The sequence below is a fragment of the Haemorhous mexicanus genome, chromosome 8 (assembly GCF_027477595.1).
Source record: "Haemorhous mexicanus isolate bHaeMex1 chromosome 8, bHaeMex1.pri, whole genome shotgun sequence".
Lineage (NCBI taxonomy): Eukaryota > Metazoa > Chordata > Aves > Passeriformes > Fringillidae > Haemorhous > Haemorhous mexicanus.
In genome coordinates this window covers 4,167,037-4,187,590 of record NC_082348.1, presented here as the reverse complement: position 1 = coordinate 4,187,590, position 20,554 = coordinate 4,167,037, and the positions used below count along the sequence as shown (strand labels likewise).

At 38.6% G+C, this 20,554-nt stretch overlaps 1 protein-coding gene across 2 annotated transcripts in view; it reads left to right on the top strand.

The window, feature by feature from the left end:
* Window positions 1-20,554, top strand: part of ARHGAP15 (Rho GTPase activating protein 15) — a 320,265-nt gene that overhangs the window by 32,582 nt on the left and 267,129 nt on the right. For both annotated transcript variants that reach the window (XM_059852532.1, XM_059852533.1), the window contains exons 3-5: window positions 14,233-14,307; window positions 17,459-17,520; window positions 18,881-18,968. In XM_059852532.1, the coding sequence (XP_059708515.1) occupies window positions 14,233-14,307; window positions 17,459-17,520; window positions 18,881-18,968 (225 nt within the window). The remainder of the gene's footprint in view (window positions 1-14,232; window positions 14,308-17,458; window positions 17,521-18,880; window positions 18,969-20,554) is intronic.

Here is a 20,554-nt window from a genome sequence, read left to right as displayed (position 1 = left end):
TCATGTGGTGAGGCAGAAGGCTGAAGGACAAGCGCCTTCAGTATCCGCAGTCTGTGGATATCCGTGTGACCTACAAAGCAGGGGGTGTTAGGCTTGCAGAAATATCACTTGCAAAGCAGATCCAAACCATTTCAAGAAAATTCCATCCACGCCATTTGGCTACCTCCTAATCTTTCAATAATTATTAAAATAATGGCGTTTTGCAGGGGGGAAGAAAAATCACTGTCACATGTTTCTGTGTGTTCCCCCCATAACTGATGAACTCTCACAGTAGTCTATAGGCAAACAACCATTTTCACTTCCCACTGGTTGTACTTATTAACCTATTAGAGATACATGTGCCTTTATGCTAATTTATCTGAACATTTGCAGCCACCACTCTGTCTGTGCCTGAATGGCTTTGTGTAATGGATCTGATGATCTTCAGATCTGGAGTAGCATTTATTTAGGTCAGACTCCATTTACAGTATTTTGGGTGTTTGAGCTGGGAAGTGAATGGCCCTTTGTATACCGACAGTAGAACGTTTTAAGATGAATTTTGATACTTTTAGTAGTTTGTGAATTTGTTTCTATGGCAATGTGTAATAAGTGACTGAAGGAATTATAATTTAGGTGGATTTATCTTCCCTTATGCTCCACTGTGTCCACACACATGCTTAAGCCTGCAAGGTGTTTAAAAAATCAGCATGTCAGTACCCCAGCCTGCCTCTGCCTTCCTGATTGTATGTGCACCTGGATAAGTGAGAGAAAATATCCCATTTTTGATTTAGCACCTTTCCTCACAGAAAAAGAGGTGGTTGTATAAAATGCAGCTTTCACATGCTAAATAATGAAGTTGATTTTGCAGTAGAGTCCAGATAATTTTGTTCTGTCTATCAGGTGTACTGTGCATTCAGCAGCTTATAAATCTATAGTCACTGAGTCTAAGCAGTGACAAACTGGGCTATATTGGCTAATTGACTTGTTTTTGTGATGGCAAAGACTTGGTACAGGCAGACAGGTCCTTTACACAGTGGAAAACAGCCAAAAGTTAAAATGTGTATAAAACCTTCCCTACAGCCAACTTCACCCCAGGTATTGTACCCTGAGGGGAATCCTGCAAGCCCTGCAGTGCTGGACAAAAGGGAGCCATTCCCTGTGTCCTGAGGGTTTCCAAATTCTTTAAGTTCTGAACTCTGTGCGCAGGAATAATTTCAATACACTTGTTTTGTCTCTATTTTTAAGAGCTTATTTCTGTGCTGTTACAGGCTCACTGCTAAGGTGATGAGGCTTAAAACAGTGATGCACAAAAAAAACAGAAAAATTAAAAAATGTTTGTGGGGTTCTGTGTTTGTGGTTTGTTTGGTGTTTTCCTAAAATCACATGGCTTGGTAATGAGAAAGTGATGATGAACTTTCTATCCTATTAATGACTGAAAGCCTGTTGAATGCTAATTTCAGAAGAAGTTAGCAATATCTGACAAAATTTTAGGAAACCTAAACAAATGTCTCACTACAACCTTGCAGATTTTTCTGAGGTGGTCCATGCTTGTTCATTTACATGGTAAATATTTAGTTGTCATGGAAATTACAAAATTTATAAAAGGGACAGTCATTATGCCAGTGTTCAGAAAGGGAAAATGGCATGACTTGGAAAATTTCACAGTCAAATTATCCTATGAGAGTATTGGGTCAATTAATGGAAAAGCGTTCCAGGGTTCAATTAAAAAATAGGAATATCACTGGTGTCAATCATAATAAGTGAACAAATAACAAATTTTAAAAATGCAACCAACTGGATTATTTTTTGATGTAAGTCTGGTTGGAAAAGGAGCCATACTTGTGCAGTGAAAGTTTTTAAGTCACTCGACTTAATAGTACGTGACATTCTGATTAAATATTAGTTATGTGCGGTATCAGTGTGGCACACATTAAATGGATTAAGGACTGATTAATTTACACGTTTTGGAAAGTAGTCTCTGGGGAATCATCATCAACTGGGTGAATTTTTAGAGTTGTTCTCCAGGGACTAGTATTAAGCTTGACACTAATCACTCTTTTTATCCATGATATGGAAGTAAATAGAACAGTTCTAATAACATTTGGAAATAAAGCAAAGATTGATGGACTGGCAAATAGGTCTGGGTAAAGACACTCATGGAGAGTGATCTGGATGACTTAATGGCTGAAAGTGCATTTTAATTTATCCAAATGTATGTATATATGGGAAACAGGCCCTGCTGCACCCAGAATTAGGAACTGTGTTCTGGGATTTTGCTGTAAAATGTAGTTTTTGTGAGTGTTTAGGGGCAAGAAGTTTGAGCTGGCCATTGTGAGTGAAATTGAAGCAGGGAGATGGCAAATGCTCATATCTGTCAATGGCACTGATGAGTAGAAAATCAGAATAGTGTTTCTAAAATAATTAAGATTATGCAAGGAAGAGGTAAAACAAATAAAAAAAGTGAGGTTAGGAAACTTATCCTGACAATGAAGGACCTAGAGACCTCAGCATGAAAGAAATTGAAAGGCAAATTATTTCTCTTTCCTACATTGTGGGACAACATTGGGCACCAGAGTTCTTTAATGTAGTGGGAAATGGGTATACAAGATGAAATGTCAGGAAGTTGGAACCCCCCCAAAATAAAATGAGAATTACAGCACATTTTGCAAAAGACTGGTGGGAAACTACCAAGAGGATTGGTAAATTCATTGTGTTTTCATGCCTTCAACCAAGAAATGTGTCCCTTCCAGGGAGATATCAGAGAGAAATAGCATATGCTAAGTCCAGCACAGTTTGGATAAAATATTTATATAAACATTTTTGTAAGTGGTGCCATCTTGATTCCTCATCCATGTCGTGGGGTGGAGAAGCAAAGTGATCTGGTGGCAGGTGCTGTTTGAAAGCCTCTGTTGAGCTGGGGCTGAAAGAGGAAGAAACCAAGCACAGAAGTGATAAATCAAAACCTTTTTCCTTTCATTGCATAATGTATATTTGTGACTTCGCTGAGAGTGTGGTATAAATGTATGTACAATATGATATATGCAGTTGAAGTCCTGTTTTTGTGTGCCACCAAACCTTCTAACAATGTTTGGTTCATTTGTTTTCTTGAGTTGCTGGATGTTTGTTTGGGTTTTTTAATGAATTATATAGATGTATAATTTTGGGAGTTTTAAAAAGGTAAATTGCTTCTCTGGTGTAAGTGCTGCCTTTATACACTGCCCACATCTTGGATGGTTGTGGATGATCTTTGTATTGCTGAGAGTATTTTTTTTAACATTTTGAAAAATAGCTGACTTTTCCCTATCAGAACAGAATTAGGAAAATCAAATCAGGGTAATTTTCAGTCTGTCTAGACGCTTCAGAAGTTTCAAACAGGATAATTCCATTTCTTCCTTTTTCTATCTGCTGTGTTAGCATTATGTGGTTTGCTGTCAGTGTGATGGCACAGGAGTAATACCAGGAGGTTCAGGGTGCTTGGATCAGGAATATTCCCTGTCCCCAGTGCTCTCTTCAGGACATGGCCCAACTTGGGGAGTAGATTTTTTGAAATGTTTCTATGTCTCTGAAGGGCAAATAATGAAATAGCACTTAAGCAATATGAAGAATAGAGTTTTGCAATTGTAGTTCTAATTTTGCCAAGACACAAATAGATTCTACTTTTTTCTTTTTTAAATGTGTATGACAAAGAATCTCATAATGAATCCTGAAGTCTGATACAAATTTGAAGAACTAACGTTGGTATTTGAAAAACCCCCAACCAAGCCCTAACCTTTACATTATCATAGTTTTACTGTGTCAGCAGGTTGTGGTAAAAATGCTAGGATATTAATTTTGTGTGAAATAAAGGCAAATTGTAAGTGGAGAATCCCTGAGCTGGGTAGCAGCACTAGCAATCACTGCTGTCCTACCTGGTTTGCTGCAAGGTTGTGATTAAATATAAAACTGAGAAATCTCCAAGGAAGAGGGGAGAAAAGTTGGGCTTTTAAATATTTTCATTCTTTTCCTAGCTGAATATTGTGGTGTCAAATCTAATAGGAAGGAGTCATCCTGCTAATTGACCTTTGCAAAATTAGTCATTTGCTTAAAAAGCTACTTGAAGTAGATCAGTTATTATCTTGATTACTCTTTCTTTCGTGTTAATGTTTATAATGGCACCTGGGAAAATCTATTTGAAAACTTTGCTTCATTCTTTCTTGTGCTGCAATCTGTAATTTGCTCCTCTGAACAATGCTAATAAGCAAAACTGACTTTTTTAAGAGATTGCAGGTCTTGATGTTATGAAAGACTAATATGAGCCAACAGGACTGGGGAAAAAGTATTCACAAGCTTATTCAGGTTATTAGTGCAAAGGGAAGGGAGAGCAGGTGGCAAGTTAGATGGTCATCTAGATATTATCAATCTGACAGGTATCCAAGTGGTTCTGTATTACAGTCTCTAATTTTGGTCTCTGAACAGTTTTTAATAAGATTTAGCTATGGGGTTGTCAGCCGTGACCTGTGTTAGAAGATACTCCTTTCAATCACACAAAAAGGTTCTTTGTGAGAATTTCTGCGCTGAGGAGAACAAAGGGCTTTCCATTGTAAAAGCCAACGTTTCACCTCTGCTTTGCCTGGAATCAAGAGCCTAAAAACTAGAAAGGAGGTGGTCTTAGTGGTTTCTTTTCCCTTCAGATTAAAGAAGTTGAACTAAGCTCGAGAGTCAGAGCAAACCACTTTTTATTCCGATTCTTTGATTTTTGTCACCGGATGTTCATAGCGACTATTTTGGCTTGCGTTCTGTATAAATCTAATTTCATTCTGGAGCCAGGACTTTTTCGGCACTGCTCCCGTGGAACTTGGACACAAGGATTTGACAATATGTCCAGACCCAAACAAATCAAGCAGCCACACATGAGTGACTCGGCCGAGCATGCTCGAAGACAAGACTGATGTCTCCGCACGGCAAACAGTTCTCTGGGGTAGGGACAGCACGCTCAAATCCAGTCACCCCAGAGTAAACACTAAGTTAGACACAGCTTACATGTGCCTCCAAGCACAGCACACTGCTGACTCCGTGAGAGCCCTGAGCCAGGCTGCAGATCCAGTCTTGTAGATTTATCTCTTTATCCAGCCTGCTCACACGCGCCCGAAATTGTTGGAGCGTTGTTGGGGCGCACTCAGAGAGTGGAAGGGGAAGAAAAAAGAGAAATAAGCACTTGTTGGAATACTTATATCAATATGTTTCATGGGTATCTGCAATTCAGTTTCTTAGTTTTTCCATGCATGTTTGTAAGACTGATGGTTTTGTCACCCCAGTGTTAGTAGGAAGGAGGATTCCTGTAAGACTACACTGGAAATACTCTCTTCTTGAGCACTCTTTGATTTCCCCCTCCCTCCTTCTAAAAGTTTAGTTCATCTAATCAAAGAGCAGAGTCTCTCTGACTTTTCTAAAGACTCCTACACAATGTACAAAGAACAACTAAGGAATGGATGGCCTGTGAAAATACCTTGGGATTTATAGGCACAAAGTTCAAATGATTCCAATAAAAATGTAAATAAAATGTATCTTTTTGGAATAGTTAACAAAGTATTCATTTTTGAAGTAGCTTATTTCAAGCAATAAAATTATTGCTGTGTGTTGATTTACTGTTAATTGAACTAGGGAAGAAAATGATAATTTAAATTGCTGCTTTGTCCTAATAGAGCTGCAATAAGGTTGATTTTTGGACTAAGGGAGGAAAAAACCCCCAAAACTTATCTAATCTACTATTTATCTGCAATAATCTCTTGTTACCAAATACAGTTTTCTCAGTTGATGTTTTAAAGGGCAATGACATATGTTAAAATGGACCTTTTGTTAAAATTATTTATTTCCTATCTACCTTTACTGGTGCCATGGCTTCCCATGGAATATTTTGTGCTGTGTGGTGTATATGGAATGTTGAAGTTTAGACAGGTCTAGGTTTAGATCACACTGGTTTTGGTGTGATTTGGGTTTGATTTTTATACACTTTGAGTGTATAGTGAGTGGTGTGCAGTACCCAAGGTAGCTGTAAGGAAAGTTGGGTGTCAGAAGTGGGAATCAGGATAAACCAGCTGTGCTCTGGCCAGTGTGGCCATGTCTGTGCTGCTCTGATGCTTGAGCCACTTTGTTCTCACTTACCCTGGGTGTCCCTCCACTGCCATGGGTAACAGAGAGTATATTCTTACACAGGAATCCTTGCAAATTTTTTGTATCATTCCACTTTGCATTTCCCCCCAAGCACGTTCTCTCCCACCCCCTCCCTTTCTATTCCTGGCACATATATGTCCACAGGTGTTATTAAGTGTAGGGTAGCATGTGGTGCCCATGCTTCAGTGCTATTGCAGAGGAAGGACTTCCTACAGGAAAAAAATGATCACTTTCAGTATTTTGCAGGCTGCCCATCTAAGCCCATCATTGCCTGGCATCTACACACTAAGGGCAAGGATCCAGCGAACTTGTGAGTGGGCACCATGCCATCTGAACAGATGGGCATGGAAGTAGGCAGCCAGTAGACCATGTATGTGCATCAACTGTGGGTGTTGAGGGCAAGATTCCCAGTGGAGAATGTCCAAACAGCTGTCTGGCCTGAGCCAACATGCCTACGACCAAGCAAAAGTGCCATCCCTAAATCCTGCTGAGTTGGATTAACCTTCAAAAATAAAAACTGCTTCTGCAGTAGCATAAGGTGAGTTTTTGGCTTGTTTAAATCTGAAAGAAGGAATTAGGTAGGCAGGATAAAGCAGTGTGCTAATGTGGGGTCCACTAGAGAGGACTGAGCATTTGTCTCGGAATATTAATATTATTTTCTACAAGGGTATTTTTATGGCAAACAGCAATGGATGACTTGCAGGAGTGTGACATCAATGTTAATTACGCTTTTCTGTAAGACAGTCCTTTCAGGAGAGAGCTTTTCAGAGCATTTTGATCGTAGTGTATGTGCTGGATGTGATTTGGTAAAGGCAATTCTTGTAGCTGTTTTTGCACATTTATTTAATAAGTTTTAATGATTTTTTTTTTTTTTTAATTTCCTTTTACCCTGAGACTACAGTTCTGGGGTGCAATTTCAGGTCATAGTTGCTGACACAGTTTGCTCTCACAGCTGAGTTCTCACATTTATTGTCTTTATTTTTCTAAGATCCAGAGGGGACATGAAAAGACAATCTATCATTACTCTGTGTCTGTATTAACTTTGATTTTTACCTTTTAGAGCCATAACATCAAAAGAGCAGTTTTGCAGACGTAGATGTCAGAGGCAAAGAACAGTGAAGCTCTGATATAGTTATTGCATTTTTATTCCTGCTGTTTTTACTCCATATTTCCTCTACTATTTCTGCACTTCTCATCTGTAATTTTACCAAATCACCTGCAATAGTTTAGATAAATATATTAAAATATCACAGTGAACCAAAAGTAATGACTGTGTGATGAATAGAAAAATCAGAATAGGAAACTTATCAATACATTAGATTTCATAATATACCTGTTTATGTATGGCTGGATGAATGCTGTCACAGTGTGTACCTCGCTGCATTTTGTTGCATATTACAGGCTGTAACAGAAAAGGCAAATAGAAATATTATCAGAAGCCCCAGTTTTAATGTTCTTTGCTGGAATCGATGAGGATGGTATTTAATGCAATTAAAGCACATTGAAGCTTAGAGACTGGGTTCCAGTTTGATTTCCAGTTGGAAATCCTGCGGATTAGAGGCAGAACAGCTGTTGGTTCCTTTGTTGGATGGTTGGATCCCCAGGTACACGAATCCCAGTGACCCACAGCCAAATTCAGAGCAGCCCTAGGATTTCTTGAACACATATGGGTGGTAAGAACCTTTTGTAGCTGTCTCTTCTTCTACATAGGCTTTTGGCACTTCTCCTACTCCTGAAAATGCTAAAAATGAAGCCAACTACATCAGCTGGGACTCCCTCAGAGCAAGGATCAATTGGACAAATTTCAAAGGCCATTTGAGTGACTAGAGAGGAACAAAAGGGCTTCCACTCTAGGGAAAAATCTGCTCCTGGGAAACAGCAAGCCATTAATGGAGAAAAGTACCAGGGAAGGCTAATTCTTGGGCTGAAATATTAGCCAAAACTGGTTACCTCGAATTTAGAATACCCCTCCAATAATTTGGGGAAAGAAGGCAAGCTAGTTTCAAACAGGCTCTGCTTTGTAATCAAACTCATGATTAATAATTCTCTGATCACAGAGAATGAGCTCACCTTAACACTGGGCTGAAATTTCAACTAGGATCTGAGTAATTATTTTACTCTTCTTTCATGAATGAAGATAAATGGAGGTACTCCCCCAGCAGAGGCACTGTGGTGCTTGTCTACAGCCTGTCCTGAAGCCAGGGAGCAGCACGCCCACGTGGTTATATTGCCTTGATAAAAAATACCCACCTTCACAGGCTCGGATACAAAGGAGGACCCCTGCACTGTGGGAAAGGTCTATAGGATTCTGATTTATAAGGGAGCAAGAGGTCAAGGCAAGCAAAACCATTATCATTATTTTCAGAGGCTCTGGAGAAGTGAGCTGAGTGTAGAGGGCAGTGTGCTCAAAGGGAGGCACGCAGGGCGAAGGCAGCACAGTCCTGCTTGCTGCTTTTCCTCTTCCCCCTCCCAATTTCAGGCTGCAGATTCTGCTGGGACTATGTCAGATGTATTGTAGGCCTGTGAGGACTGTGAAGTGGTTTTCTTATTAAATGATGCATGGAGAGATTATCTGGTCTGTAGCCAGCACACAAAAGCTCCATCCATGCAAGTTCCTATTCCTGAGCAAAGCGTTCGGTCACCTGCGCCGTAATGAGTTTTCAGGAGCCTGGGGATGGAGGGTGAGGAGCAAATCTGGGCTGGTGGGGGCAGGACTGAAGCTGTATTTTATGTCTCTCTCTCCTGCAAGGCTTGGAAAAAGGCATGGAGACCAAATAACATATTATACTGCCTTTAGTCTTACCTTGTTTCCTGAAGAAACCTCTTTGAGACAAGGAAGGAGGAGAAGAAAACATAAACCATGTGGTTAATGTGATCCTCAGGAGGATGGTGTTAGGAGGGCTCCAGAGCAAGGCAGGAGTGCCAGTGGCTGTGGGCAGGGAGTCCACTGGGACATGGAGCTTTCCCCAGAGCTGGAAGGGGTCTTCTGCTGAGAGACAGCACAGCTCAAATGCACTGGGAGCTGCAGTGCGGGGGAGGAAAGGGAGAGTTCGTGCTGACTCTTGACATCCTCTACTTCTTGATAATGGAGAAAAATTCCTCATTTGCTGAACTGATATTATTAGAATTGAATAGAGTCATAGAATAATGTGTGGCTTAGACACCATCCAGTGCCACCCCCTGCCATGGGCAGGGACACCTTCCACTATCCCAGGTTGCTCCAAGCCCCATCCAGTCTGGCCTCGGATATTCCAGAGATGAGGCAGCCACAGCTTCTCTGGACACCCTGTGCCAGGGCCTCACCACCCTTGGGTGAGAGAAGGATTTCTTCCTGACCTATAATCTAAACCTGCCCTCTGTCACTTTGAAGGCTCTCATAATTTTCATGTCATGAAATGCCCTTGAAAATGACAAAGGGGCATCTCTGATTGGGGAGGCCTGTGGGATTTTCTCAGTGCCTTTCACAGCTGACATGAAATCATAAAATAGCTCAGCTGTTTCCAAATAATTTCTGTAGATAACGATGGACTTGCCATACTGCCCAAGATTGGATCTCGAGAACAAGTCACTTTGAGCATGGCAGTGAGTGAAATGTTACAGGATTCTCCTTGCCTTTGCCATTGCATAGGTGTCTTTCAAGGGATGTGACCATTAAGAAATGCTGCAATACATTTTTGTAAAGTTTCTTTATCTAAGCGATTATGAGCTGTCACTGCAGTTTGGGAGTGACTGGGAATGAAATGAAAGGCATCACTAAATCAGGTGTCACCCCTCCTTCTCTGTTGAGGGAATGTTTTCCACAAAAGTTTATATGAGTAGTTTGTACTTTTATTGCAAAACTTTCAAGCTGCCACCAGTAAGTTCGATCCTGTAAAGAATGGAGTGTTCTGGCTCTGATCCAGAAAAACACTTAAGGCCACTGCAGAGTGCTTTGCTGGATTGGGTCCAGAGCAGAGCATCAGGCAGCAGTAGGGCTCAACAGTAGGGGATTTCTCTCTTTTTTTGGTTATTTATAAAGGAATCTCCACATACATGGTTGCAGTGTCGGCAGGATGAAACAAAACAACAGCTAGAGCCCTGAAAAGAAAGGTCAAGCCACGAACAGCATGAAAAGGTTTTGGTAGAAATCTATCAAACCCTCCATGAGAACCATCTCCTTGGCAGAGCAGTACTGTGAATGATGGAGAAAACAGCAGGTAGATGCCAGTTTAGGGTTTCCCATCCAAAGCAGAGCTCTGTTGGACCAGGTGCTGCTCGCTTGAGAAAACCATGGTTTTCCCAGGCTACTTGTAGGTGGTGTTTGTGGATAAATAATCTGTGGTGAATAACTTACTTGACAATCTTGAAAGCCACCTAGAAAGGTCATACAATTATCTTAATTACTTAGGGATACAACTGAATTCAGGATGACATTTCAGGAAATAATTGATTGTCTGTACTTTGCACTGGAGCAGCATTTTGAGTAATGCTGGTTGGTTTTGTTAGGTTTGGTTGAAATCAAAAAGAAGTCTGCTGCTTCTCGTAGACGAGATGAATTAGGTTAGAAATTTTCCTGTAATGGGAAATAAAAAACAAATGGATCCTCCGAGATTCTTTTTAAATCAATGCCACACTGTGTGAAGAGAGTAGTGCTGACTTAGCCATGATGAATCCCCAGAAAAAGAGGGAGAATTTAAAGAACAAACGGGAACACAGAGAGAAATTAAATGAAACCTCAGGTTCCTGTGTTTTACCTCCCTGTTCAAACAGCAGCTGTCAGATGGTTGTCCCTTCACACCGGGGTACCAGGCACACGGAGTGGAGGCTTTGCCTTTGTGGGAAGGATGATGACGGATTAGTGCTTAGATGCTGAAATAACTCTGGTAGGAGATGGATCCCCTTTAGCTAAGGGAAGGGGGGGCAGCTCAGGCTGAATTTAACAAAACCAGACTTGCCCACAGACTTGCAAGCGCTCGCAGAGTGGATTTTTAGTGCTGCAGGTGACATTGTTGCTGACTGAAGAATGTTCATCAAATCAGAAAACTGCTGATAAGCTGCCTTTCCCAAAAAGGGATCTCACGAACTTCTCCTGTAAATCCCTGCCTTTCATTGTACCCTGGGAGGTGAGGTAGAGGACTTGTGACAGATATTATTTAGGTTTTGCTTGAGTTTATTAGGGTAATCAAATGGAGCTATGGAGGAAAAAATTAATCAAAACCTCTCTCCTTTATGGTCTATCTATTAAAAGCTGAATGAAAATAACAGAGCCTACACCTTCCTTTGAATATTTTGGTACTTCATTGAAAATTGTGTATATATTGAAACATGGCCATCTTGACTGCTGTCACCCAGGTTCTGCTAAGAACATTTTAACTTTCAGCTGGATTTATCTTAAGGGAAGTGATGCAACTAACCCATTCACTGGTATTTGTAAAATATATTTAGGACCAAATTTCTATCAGCCTAGCTGGAATTTTATCAAATCAGTCTAAAAGAATATATTTCCTATGATGATACTGTTTCTTTTTTTCTTTTTTTTTTTTTTTGTTTTGATTAATTTTCTTTGAAGTTCTATTTCTAAACCAAAAGGCTGGTAGAAATCAGTAAGAACTTTATTGAAGTTTCTATTAATTCCACTTGTGATCCAAATATATGGTGTCTTTTTCCAGAAGAGCTGGATCTTGGCTTACATAATTGTGGATTTTGGTTGTATAATTGTAACTAGGTTCAGATTTTGGAGCTGCAGGACTTTCTTTGCATGAGATTGCCCATTAGTGGGCTTCCAAAAAGAAACACCTTTTTAGCAGAAGTATCAATTAAATAATTGTGTAAGAGGTTTACTCTTTTCCTTGCCTTCATGCAGTTTTCCCTAACATTTCTTCTTTGCATACACAAAGAGGTTTCTTAAAGGACATAATACTATCCACACCTGGAATTTTATTTTCCTCAGTTTCTTTGTATTTCCTGGAAATCTTGACTAGTGTCCTTTAATTACACCACCCCAACAATTTTCTAGGTTTACAAAAACAGGAATTTTTGCTCATTTCTTCATTCTGTTGTGGATGGATTTAGGGCTCTGGATAAATTTTTTTTTAACAAGTATCAAACGTGAGCATTTCTTTTGCAAATGCTCAGATCGCTGAGCCAGAGAGCGGCTGAGAGCTCAGCTCGGTGCTCCACACTTCACAAAGTTGCACACAGGGCCCCCAACAGCCACGTGGGGCTCCTGGAGAAAGCAGCTGAATGTTAAAGCAGGCACTGTGGAGTGGTGGTGTGCCTTGCTATTTAATTTGGATGAGTGAAGAATATATTTGAGAAGCCATCGCTGGGCAATGCGCTCTCGTGTATGTTAAGGAATAATTAGGATGTGGGGGATCTGGGAAAGAAAGAGTTCCTGTGATCTAGACCTGAATAGTTCAGCTATATGTCTCAGGCACTATAGAACCTTCAGAGTTGTCTAACAGTAAAGATAAAGAAAAAGATAAATGGAATTAATTTATTTTGAATTTATATACATGCCTCTGCCTGCATTAATATTAAGCTCCATCGAAAATCTAAATAGAAGGACTGTAATCTTAGAAGTTCTCTCAATAGCATCAGCAAATCATTCTTGTTTACCCTACATGCTAATAAAACAGGAACATGACACTCCTGAAAACAAGATTGCAAAATACAGAAAATGTGGTCTGACATTTTTTTTCTCCCCAAAGGAGGGACTGCCACTAACTAAAGTATTTCTTATGAAAGCTCGATTGCTTAAGATGCAGAATATTAAGAGAGAAAAACACTTTAGGACACAGCCATGTCACCAGCTGTTACTCACCCTTAATGAAATTGTTAAGTGATATTCTTCATAAATAGGTCAGAGAAACTTTTGAATTGTGAAGGATGTTTTATCTCTTTCTTTGAAATGTTTGTATTAAATTTAGAACTGGTAATTCATTAAGCTCATTAGCTCTGACTAGGAGAGTAGAGCAATATCTAGGATATAGATTTCAAGGCTTAAAAACCTTAGTGCTTACAAATAAACATGAAAGCAATGTGTAGAGAAAAAATATGGGATCATAATATGTTTAACTGTTTTTTGAGCGTGGCCCTCTGGATTAATTAAGAACATTTTCTATATTCAGACACTTGAATATAAACAGAATACATTATGACTTTTGGTTAACTCTCTTTTAATAGGGGAAAAGAGAATGCATTATGATGAATACAGTGGAAACTAGTTGAGGCTATATTTTGTTGTTTGCTTTGTGACTTGAGCTAAAAGAGGAAATAATCACTAAATTTTACAGGACCTCAGCTCGTAATTATATATTTTTTGATTGATACTGAATTTAAACAGTAAAAATTTTATGTATGTATATATATATATATATATATATATATACACACACATATACTTGCACACACTTTTGAGCGATCTGTTCTTTGTTGCAGATTTTCAAGGAAGTAAAATGCTATTGAGCTCTGCCAGATGCTTGATTTGTGAAGTAACTTTTATTTTGTTTTAATAGTTTCTGGTATAAAGCAATAATTTTTCAGAACTAAGTCACGGTTGATTACATTGTCTTCCTCAAATAAAAGGGAGAATTGGAGGAAATCAAGGACTCAGTATTTGGGAGCAATTGTAGAGTCAGAGTCCAGTATTGCTGTAACCTTTCAATCATGGAGACTTTAGAAACAGCCTTTAATGCAGTTTAAACTTGCTGGATTTCTGTGCTCAATTGTTTTCTGGTTTCTTCATTAACTTGTTTTTTGTGGCCTTGAAGTTACAATCAGCAGCTTTCCTATTTCTCTAAAATGAGTTTAAGAGCACCTAAGCAGTTAAACCATTTTTGAGGTTTCATAATGAGAAAAAAACCCCCATAATTTAGGTTATTATTATCAGCTGATTAATTTTGAGTTAAATTTGCCAATGTGACATCACCAAGAAACACATTTATACCAGAGTATATCATCTGCACATTTTAAATACCCAGGGCTCAGAGAAACCCCGGAAAGAAACCCCAGACCTCCACCCAGTGCACGCTGTGTGTGCCCTGTAATTAAATGTGTTGGTCCACCTTCACCTGCATGTGTTTAAATCCTGTGTGATAGCAAATATTTCTTCTTCTTTTTCAGATAAACCGTCACAGAAGAAATCTTTCCCAACACAACTTGACGTTTGCAGACATCATCAGTACCCAGGACCCCACGGTAAGGAATTGCTCTGTGGAGCTGATAAATCACTCTGGTTCTTTATTGATAATGTGAATGTTGTACTTGCTTTACTAAAGAACAAATACCTGAGGATTTGGGTGCCTCAAGATGTTGAGTAACGTGAGGGACTTTGATTAATCAATAAAAAGAATAATTTTGGAAGGTGCAAAGTCATTTATATGGCTTGACTTTGCTGTTAATTCTGTTGTACTTGACTGAGGTTTCATCTGTGCTAATCTCTGTCATAAAGGAATGCAATGAAGTCTTTGTCCTCTCTTTCCCTTATTAAGGTGTTTTTAATATTAGTGTTCATTTGTATAAGGAATATTATAATGAAATTAACAACAATAAATTCTTGACATTAGAAGAATCTAGGGGGAATGAGAAACAGATGGTTTTCTGCTAAAATAAAATGAATATGCAAATACAGATTAAGTAGAGAAAGTTTGGTATCAGCAGTACTCTTACTTACACAAACTTTTCAGGATTAGGTATGTTCAGAAGGTTTGAATTCTGCTCAAGAAAATTATAAAGCTTGTATGTGATAATTGTTTCCTTATAGTATCTAACAATATTAGCCCATGACAATGAGAGTCTTTTTATTTCTTATTTAGAAACTCAAATATTTACAATCTGTACTCTCATCTGTACTCTTCTTCTAAAAACAATGTGAAAACAAATCAACACAAACTCCACAAAATAATTCCATTTTCCTATTTCTATGCTAATTCTTCAGGGCATTTTGGTTCATTTTTTCAACCTTCATCATGTTGAAAAGGTGTAGGAAGGGCAGCAGCTTAACAACAGATGATGATATTTATTGAGACAGAAACAGAATGTATCATTAGGATATATTTGGAATTCTTTTCAATCCAATATCATCCATTTGCAAGTTGATCCTGAGCTGTCCTAGAAGTGTTTTCTTGGAAAAAAAAGTAGCATAGAAAAGGGGCTATTAACAGATGTTAAACAAGGGGAATGCAGCACACCAAACAAAAGTTATAAAAATATTGGGGTCATCCTAGATATATTTTTGTTTGACTTTGTGGTAGTTTTTTCATAATTCCATGCATGCCCTTTATATTAATTACAGAGAAAACTGTGCAATTATCAATTAGAGGAGGTCGTGCTAATTTTAACTACAGCACCTGTACTAATTCAATTAAAGCAATGTGTGTGAAAGGAGTTTTCTTAGCACTGAGAGGGTTCATGTTAACTGCAGCTCTTGTAGTTCTTTACTGTTCAGTTTTGAGCCATTTAATTTATAGCAAATGGTGGACTTGAGCTATGTAATTTAAGTCAGGATATTTTATACCCCCAATATTTGTTAGTGGATTTGATATCCTGGCTGAAGACAATTATAAGGAAAATATGACTGAGCAGCAACATTTTCATTTGGAAGCACATCCACTTCTCAACTTCCCAAGATTGACAACAAAGGTGATTCAGATGTGATGTTGAAAAATAATACTTTCCTTTAGTCCTGGATTGGTTAGGATAGCAGTTTGGGAAAGTGGTTGGTAAACTTTGAAGACGTGAGATTTGGGGCCTGATTCAGAGAAGCAGTCAACAGCTTGAATGGTTAGCCAATGCTCCTCCTAGTTTCTGCTTCCAGATGGATAGAAATATTGCAAAGAATAACTTTTCTCATATGATGTTTGGCATCTCTGGCCCTGGCCAATGACCAGAAGTTTTATACCACAAAAAAGAAGCATTAGAAGGGGAAGAAAAATATTGAAAATGTAAAGTAAGGGGAAGAAAAAAAAAAAGAAGTAGGTGGAGATGGGGATTAAACCTTATTTTAGCTCTGCTAGTTCACCCATCCATCACTAGATAAATAGTGACATAACTCTGTACAATAATCCCTGCACACTTTCTCTCTGGGTTTCCTGTGGTAACGACATGCATGACAGGAATTTACATGAGATAAGTACAAATTACAGATGAAGCACACACTGATCCTCCTGTACCTGCTTGAGAATGTCACTTAAATCACTGTCCAAGGGCCTGCAGGCCTTTCCATAGGTACAAACAGATACCTACACAGTATTTATGTCATTACATGTTGTATATCAACCACAGCCTGAATCTGAGGAAATTGTGAAACATACTACACTGTTAAAATAATGCTGTTTTGTACAGTCAAAATAACAGACATGTTTGATTTAAAAATCCTTATATTGCCTCTTAAAGCATGTTTTATTGCTATTTAATGGCTTTGCAGACAGCAAAATTCTATTGAAATTGTTATGAAATTGCCTTGTGATGCAATTTACTACAAAGACCATGTGGAGTTTCTAATATCCAAGTCGGGCACTGGCTCAGTAGTGTTTGAAAGCAAAACCAGACTCACTCTTAATCACAATTTTGTTTCTTTTTCCCATTACTGATACAGTTGAGACATCCTTAGTTGATGAGATGGAAGGTCGTTGGGTTTGGCTGAAAAACAATCATCTTGCTTTGTTTGGTTTTTAGCTTTTTAGTATAAATTTATATAGACAAGAATAACCCCTATCCCAGCTGTAAAATGGGATATTTCAGCTGATCAGAGAGCCAAGGGACTGCAAGGGGGTCTGGCTTAAGGAAGGTGTTCAGAGAAGTATAGGAGCACAAACTGAAATTAAAAAAACAACCAAAAGAGCAAGCCTAGGTCTTGCTTCTAATACACCAAAACTCAAGCATGGTGTTGGAACCCAAAAATCAAGTGTCACATTCCCATATGGAATCCTCAGTGTGCTGTGTTCCTCACAGCTAGTAATGAAACACAATACATAAAATGATATTTTAACATAATTTACCTGCAATGCATTTAAAATTCTTTTACTTATAGCTGGAAACTTTGCTCACACTTACATAAATTTATTCTAAAACAAATAGACTAAAATAAAGTAAAATAAAACTTTTTTGGGTTTTTACTGTGGTTAATTTTGTGTAGTAGTTGACTTTAAGTGCTGTTTGAATATTGTTTGCAAATATTCCATTCAAAAGAATGGAGCATATCAGAAAAAAGAGGTGATTAAACTGAGAATTAGTGGTAAGACCCCCCCACACTAGGGAATCTGGATGCAGACTCCTATGCATGTATTAAGTGGTTTTATTCAGCTCAATAAATAATATGGTTATGACCTTCTTTCTTCCTTTCTTGCAGGTAGTGGCGAAGGAAGGATATCTTCTAAAAGCAAAAATAGCAGATGGTGGCAAGAAATTAAGGTATAACATGGGAGTGTGACAGAGCCTAAAGGGGGATCCAAGAGAGCAGGAGAGGGACTTTGGACAAGGGCCTGGAATCACAGGAAAAAGGGGAATGGCTTCAAACCAACACAGAGCAGGGTCAGATGGGATATTAGGAAGAAATTCTTGCCTGTGAGGGAGCTGAGGCCCTGGCACAGGTTGCTCAGAGAAGCTGTGGATGCCCCATCCCATCCATAACTGGGGTCATTTGGTGTAAATTGGTATTTATATAATTGGTCATTTGGTACTGGGTTTAGGATGTATTCCAAGATATATTACCACTGAGTTCCTTGGTAATCCATATTCATCCAGCCTATCCAACTCACAGGGCAGTTTGTTTAAATCTGCACATAGCATGCTTGACCACTCACACCCTTGTGCACTTACCAGACCTCTTTTAGATGGAAAGAAAAAATAGGGAAAACACTAAAGATCTGAAGTGGTGCATACCAACAGACAACTCATATTCACCATGTGAAGCAGATCAATAATGGGTTTATGAGCTTTCCTGTAAATATCAGATATTATGACCCCTAAATCCAAAAGTTAAACTTGAGCTGTTGATCTAAAAATAGCTTTTTATCAGATCAGATTTATGATTATGTAGTGGTTTGAAACCTGTTATAGATAACATATATAATAGCATTTTCCTCTGAGTTGAATATTATGTTTTTCTGTATCAGGAGTCTTTCTTTCACATGTCCATGTGTATTTTCACTTCTCCCTCACCTCAGCAGTTTGTCAGTTCTCTAGGGCTGTACCGTGAATTCCTGATATTTAATGGTTACTCAAACCTTGCTCAGATATTGTTCTTATCTTTCTTGCACTCGTGTAAACTTTTAAATTAGGGAAAGGAGACAGCATTTGGGACCTTTCAAAATAGACCTGTTACTGAGCTCTGTGTAGTCAGATCAACATTTTTCCTTCTCAGTTTTATTTTAAGTATTAGGTACCAGAAGGGCACCAGCTATTTCGGAGTCCTCTTCTTGTGAACTTTGAGCATGTGTGAATAATCCCACTGTTTTCATTTGACACCATGGCAAATAAGGAGCACAAATGGGCTTCAAAATGTGAATGAGGAGAAAGAAGCCCTTCAAGCTTTGATAGGTTACATTTTGGGCATAATTAGGGTGGTGCAACTCCATCGGTGTTGATGGAAGTTTGTTGACAATGTTGGCTTTAGACCATTTTTGTTTCTGACATGTATATATTAATATGTATTATGTTTTAATAATTAAAAGCCATGTCTAAAAATGAAATATATTTTACCTCCTGCTTGAATGCCTCACAGATTTCTTTTTTTTTTTTTTCCCTTGTATTTTTTAATATTCTTTGTAAGGAAAAACTGGTCTACCTCCTGGATTGTTCTTACTGCTCGGAAAATGGAATTCTACAAAGAGTCCAAGCAGCCGGCGATGGCCAACCTGGTAGGCAATCCAATATCCTCAGTCTCCTGGCAACTATTATTTCAATACAAAAAAGTTTGGTGTTTACAGAAGACAAATTTAGACTGAGCTGGCAACTTCAAAGGTTTGAAAGCAGCTGAAGGAAAAATGCCTTGATAAACTCTTAATCAGATGTAGTGTATGTGAAGAAATAGGACACAGCATGTCCTTTATTAAGAGGTGCATTTCGAGAGTAATTGCAAAGTGAGACAAATGGTGAGTGACTACCCAGTAATGTGAAGGTAACACTTTAAATTAAGGTGCCACTTATAAATGCTTTATTCTTATTTATGAAAATGATCACTAAATGCAGCTACTTCCTCAAATAATGTATTATAAAGTATGTTATAAAATGCATTAGTAATAAATGCTGAACAGATGATGCGATGAGAATCTGTTGCAAAGGATATTGTGAGGCGTAAATTGTATTAAACCATGCATGTGCATCTTTAATACATGAATTTAAGTTGTTATCTACCATCCTATAAAGTGGTTTATACATTAATAAATAATAATAAATTATTTATAAGCGGCACCTTAATATAGGGTGTTACCAAAGCAGAAAACATTATAAGTTAGCAAAGTGATTTTTTATCGCAGTATAAATGTGACATCCACCATATCCTGCTAACCTTCCTGAATATTTCTACGACTCCATCTAATGCAGCTAATGCAATTTCTGTAGCCTGTAGTTACTACAAAGTGAAATTTGCAGTACCTTTTTATTGTGCCCCAAGGAAAGGCCACCGATCTCCATCTGGGGACACGTGACAGCTCTGCTGTGCGAGCAGTAGTGGCGCACCCCCTCGGTGCTGGGCACAGCCAAACCTCAGCGTGGGCAACAGAAGGGAAATTTGGAGGCTCTGTGACACTGTGGGCAGGGAAGGGACAGGTTTGACAAAGCCCTGTTGTGAAAGGCTCTCAAGGCCTGATCGAACCTGCCAAATCTCATTGGCTTGATGGGTGGCCGCAAAGGTGCTCTCTTTGGCAGGAATCACAAACAATAAGTTATTTTTCCTGTGGCAGGTGATGCAGACCATTCTTCTATAAATCCTAGATCTATCAATGCCACCTGTCATAAAATCAGCCTTGAAGAGCACCTTTTCATGCCTCACATTTTTTGAGCTTTGTTGAAAAAGAACACCAGAACTAAGATATGAAACAATAGAAAAAAATAAAGGGTGGAATCTGGCACTTCCTGCTTGTTTGTGCTAGTCCAGCTGCAAAATATAACTTCTCTGCAGTCATGAAAAGAGAAAAGCTGGAATTATTGTTATTTTTTTTTTCAAAATTACCTGTTTTCCATAAAGTTGACTTTTATGTTATTAGGAAAAAGAAAAATGTCAAAGGTGAACTTAATAAAACAATTATAATTTACTAAGTGTCTTGCACCTCTGTCTGCTACCACTTCCCTCTGTTTGCAAGTCCTTACCCAGATTTCAGGAGATAAATGAAGTGGTGGAAATTTAACACACAGGATGCTTGATTTTGCTCTGAGACTCCTCAACATGGTTAAAATCCCCGTTAGTTCTTTAGGGATTTGGATACTAAACTAGACCAGCCTGGAA